This window comes from Egretta garzetta, unplaced genomic scaffold (assembly GCF_000687185.1).
Source record: "Egretta garzetta isolate BGI_Z169 unplaced genomic scaffold, ASM68718v1 scaffold87, whole genome shotgun sequence".
NCBI classification, from domain to species: domain Eukaryota; kingdom Metazoa; phylum Chordata; class Aves; order Pelecaniformes; family Ardeidae; genus Egretta; species Egretta garzetta.
Genome location: NW_009260286.1, coordinates 3,043,618 through 3,047,965, shown reverse-complemented (window position 1 = coordinate 3,047,965; position 4,348 = coordinate 3,043,618). Strand labels below are relative to the sequence as shown.

Sequence of the window (4,348 nt, the reverse complement as noted above, 5' to 3'; positions counted from 1 at the left end):
ACTAAACTGGCCAAAACTGTACTATGTTGATACTAAAATAGTAGTAGACTATCTGTAGTGCTATGTCCTTGTCCACATACCCTGTAAAACCCTGGAAATCTAAGGCAACATTTTACCACGACTGCACTGTTTTGAAAACATCATATGAGTACTGCGACAGTAAAGAGACCTGGTCAATTCTTGCTACCATCACCAAGCTCACTGGGACTTCAGGCCAAGAAAGCATCATTACATTTTAAAAATATGTATGTTCAAAAAAGATTTGTATCTTCGTCGTTGATAGATTCATTTTCCTGGATATACTGGAGAATGTCCACTTCATTCATTGTCTGAATCCTGCTTTCCTTCGGCTTTGCCAGTGGAGATGAATTAGAGCTCCTGGGGGTAACTGCTGGCTTCTGAGGCAACGGTGGTTTTGATGGTACCTTTGGTTTTGGTTTGGAGGTTACTTTCAAGAGCTTCTCTAAATCATCTTCAACTCTGGAATGAGAAGAAAACATCAGTAACATCTGGGGAATTTCCAAACTGCTTTTTGTTTTGTAAGAAAATGCATTCTTGCAAAAGAAAACTTCCTGCAGGAAAGGATCAACTTTGGTGAATTTCTCTTTTAGGAAGAGCTTTCCATAAAAGTTTCAATGTTACCAAAATAAGAACTGTCTTTTTATAATGCGATTTTTCAGTTCACCATGCAAGTTAATTAATTTTACAACACGTTTTCAAATGTCTAAATTAAAAGCAAATTGCAATTATCAAAATAAAAAGAACTTGATTTTATTTTGGGAAAAAAAATGCTTTTGATATCTATCACAATGGTTTGCTTCCTCAAGAGCTCAGGAATTTTCATTCCTGGGACAGTAAAATTTTTGACATTCAGCTCTGCTTCCACTTCATCCCCACCCCTCAAGATTGAGCTTGAGCAGCCCCTATGCTCAGCCATGAAAAACTGGAAAATCTAATTGCTTTAAAAATATTATATTCACATTTTCTTTCAAGAAACTGAAGGAGTTTTGCAATCTGTGAACATATAAAATAACTTTTTTGGTGATTATTTCACTAGGGAATAGTCCTATTTCCTATTGAAATATCCCAAAACAGCTGAAACAGTTAAGTATGTTTTCTACCTGGATTGTTCGACCTTATCGAGAGACACACCATGAACTGGCTTAGCCTGAATTTTCTGCCATACAAATGGTCAGAACCCTTTAAGATAAAACCATTCTTGAAGTCAGATCTTTTTGTGACTAAACAAACCTTTAACCAAGGCTAATCTTGTAAAATCTGAACACTAATATCTAAAACTGGGAAATATTTGAACAGACCCACTGACGGCCACTGGCTCAGAGCTCTGCACTTTCAACTCTACCTTGTGGACTTTGTATTTCAGCAGACGGCTCCCGCTGGTACCTCAAATTTCATGCCCCAGGTAATTCTGGCAATTATATTCTCTTTTATTTAGATAATAAGATTTCTGATGTTTCTTAGTTTCTGTGATTCCCTGTGGGTGACATATCCCACCTAACTTACAAAATACCTTGTCAGTGTATTCCTTCCTTCTGAATTCCTCATCTACACAGAAGAAATTAATTTAATTTAAGCCCAGGCATTTTTATTTGCTCCAAACTCTGATATCCAAGAGATATCACACCTGTGATCACATTGCCAAGACATGTTCTTGTTCTCTTTGCTGTGTAATAAACAAAACATGTTAGGGCTGGTATTTCTGAAGCCTAGCTTTCTTTAGCTGATCTGATGCCTCCCTCCTTGGCGTAAACAAATACTGAATGAATCGGTGTCCGTGTCATAAAGTGTTGGTCATAAATAACAGAAACCATAATAACCAGGTGAACAATACATACATATACATACCGATCACATGGAGGAAGCATGACTTCAGGTGCACTGCCTGAGAGCTGGGTGCCCTTGCGCAGCGGGGGCAGCACTAAACTGAGCTCATTAATCTGATCAGATGGTACAGTTTCCTGAATTCTCCACTCCTGTGTGGCTCTATATTAATTTCTGTGCTAACCACAGCAACAAAACTACTCATCGCAGTCATAAAATACCCCCCAAAGATGCATTCCAGTAGTTTGTGGGGTTTTCTTGGGGAGTAGTGGGGGTGGGTTTTTGGTAGTGTGCTTTTAGGCCAAAAATTCTGCAGAAGATGATTTTTCAAAGTCTGGAACCTGATCATTTAAATTCCTTCTTTTGTCCTGGATTTTTTAAAGACCTTGGTTAGACAGAAGTCTTTTACAGAGAACACAGCAGATAGTATGTGGTCTTTGTCTCAAAACCTGCTTTTCCTTGCTGCAGTGATGGGCAAACTGTTTGATCCACTGCCATTTGATCATGTGAGATACAAATCTCTTTGGAAACCTAAAGAGGTAAAATGTAAAATGCCTCAGGCAGAGACAGAAACAAGGACTTCTACTTCTTGAGAAGCAAATGAATTGTTACAGTGCATAACTACCACCATATTTAACTCCAGGCCAAGAGGAGAAAGAAAAAAATCAAGCAACTATTCTGAAGTAACAAGGAGATTAAAGGAAGAACCTTCCCACCCCTATTCCCCATCTTTTTATAGACAATCAGGCACAGAATCCATGTGATTAATCATTCTCTAATTAGTCTCTTTCTTTTTCTGTAATGGAAAAGCAGCGCCACATTGTTTAAAATTCCTGCCATACTGTTGTGCTGATTCACAGACTCAATTGGTGGAAAATCTCTTTGTTTCCAGACACAGAAAGCAATCAAAACCCTCACTGAAGGAAGACTGTTGCAAAGCCCTACAATATGACCGCTAGCATGTGGACTTCAAGAGAATAAACGAGTTCTGACTTGGAGACAGATGCAGTTGCCACCAGAACATCAACATTTGGGATGCCACTTCTCTGAACTTTGTCCTGTCTATTTGGAAAAGATCTTTGGGACAGGAATGACCATGTGCGTGTATGGCATCTAGCATGATGGGGACAGTGACCTCTGCTTGCTGGAAATGCTCTAATGAGGAGAATCAGTAGTGAAAGCACGGGACAAAGACTCACATAATTTGCTAAAATACCCAAACAAATCATGCTTGAAGCTAGGCTATGCAACTCACAGCGGTTCTTGCAGAACAGACTTATCTTTTTTCCCTATCTTATTATCAATGTCTTTATTTTGCCTGGTGTTAATTCCAAGTACAAGAGATACCTTAGTGAAGCCTTGGGGAGAGGTGTAATATCACATACATGTCTTGGGGAAAGACTTGTGCCCAAAAATAGGCAGGAGGCTTCAAAGTATCTGTTGACCATCGCATCTGCTATGGTCAGTAGAGACAGTGTGATGTCTAACAAGGCCCATGGAAATTATACAGGCTGGAGTTAACCGCAGGAGTGCAAAGCACAGGGGGCTGTGTAGGCGGTATCTCCCCTCCTGCTCCTGCTCTCCTCTGCAATCCATTACAGGTAACTTCATACTGGTACTTTAACCAGTGCCAGGAAATATGCCTGGACACTGGAACATGAGAGCCGGTACTGTTGAAATGCTAGAAGAACCACTGGCACAGCTTTGGTCTGGCACAGATTAGCCTCCTCCGAAAAACTCCAGGCACAACTCGGAGCTGGCGCGGGATAGGGACCATTCCCAGCAGGCAGCTGCATCCAGTCACCTTGCTCTGGAGCTGGAGAGAGTCTAATAGCATTCAACACCAGTGTCTTAGATCAGCCTAATCCTAAGAAAGAATATACCAGGTCTACCACCACAGGGCAGCAGAACTGGGATGCCACTGCTGACACAGTCCTCAGCACTGGAAAAAGACAAATCTTACGCTGTCAGCTGCTTCCTTCCAGTTCAACTCCCGATTTGTTATCAAAGGTGAAGTTAATTAAATCTCTCCTAAAAAGCTGCTCAGACAACTGTGATAATTATTTCAGGCTAGGAAGTGTGATAATTTATGTAATTCTGTGGGCCCACAGAGCTGCTGCAACATTCACAGGATCAATTCTAGCATTGGCTTTCCACAGCAACCTGATCCATCACACCAGGCAGGCACAATTTAGATTAATGAGGCAGAAGAGGTCGACTGCAGTCCTGCTGCATGAAAACTTAATTTGCACATCTGTGGCCACTGGGTGGATGGAGATGAGAAAATAAGGCAGCATGAGAATCCACAATGGGAGAATTTGCAGGATACTGATTTCTGCAGAAGTTGACTTCTATCTCTAGGTTAAATGGAAATCAGACCAGAAGAGGAGCTTTGAGAGTGGAGGCAAATGGCCGAATGCATCCAGAAGGAATCTTTACATGGTATGATGCGACCCAGGAAAATGACAGGAGAAAAGAGAAGCCTGGTCCTAACTTTATTGCCAAG

At 41.0% G+C, this 4,348-nt stretch overlaps 1 protein-coding gene across 1 annotated transcript in view; it reads right to left on the bottom strand.

The window, feature by feature from the left end:
• Positions 1-236: 236 nt before the first annotated feature.
• Positions 237-4,348, bottom strand: part of HS1BP3 (HCLS1 binding protein 3) — a 58,109-nt gene continuing 53,997 nt past the window's right edge. The window contains exon 8 of the mRNA XM_035897942.1: positions 237-480. Within this exon, the coding sequence (XP_035753835.1) occupies positions 252-480 (229 nt within the window). The 3' untranslated portion in view covers positions 237-251. The remainder of the gene's footprint in view (positions 481-4,348) is intronic.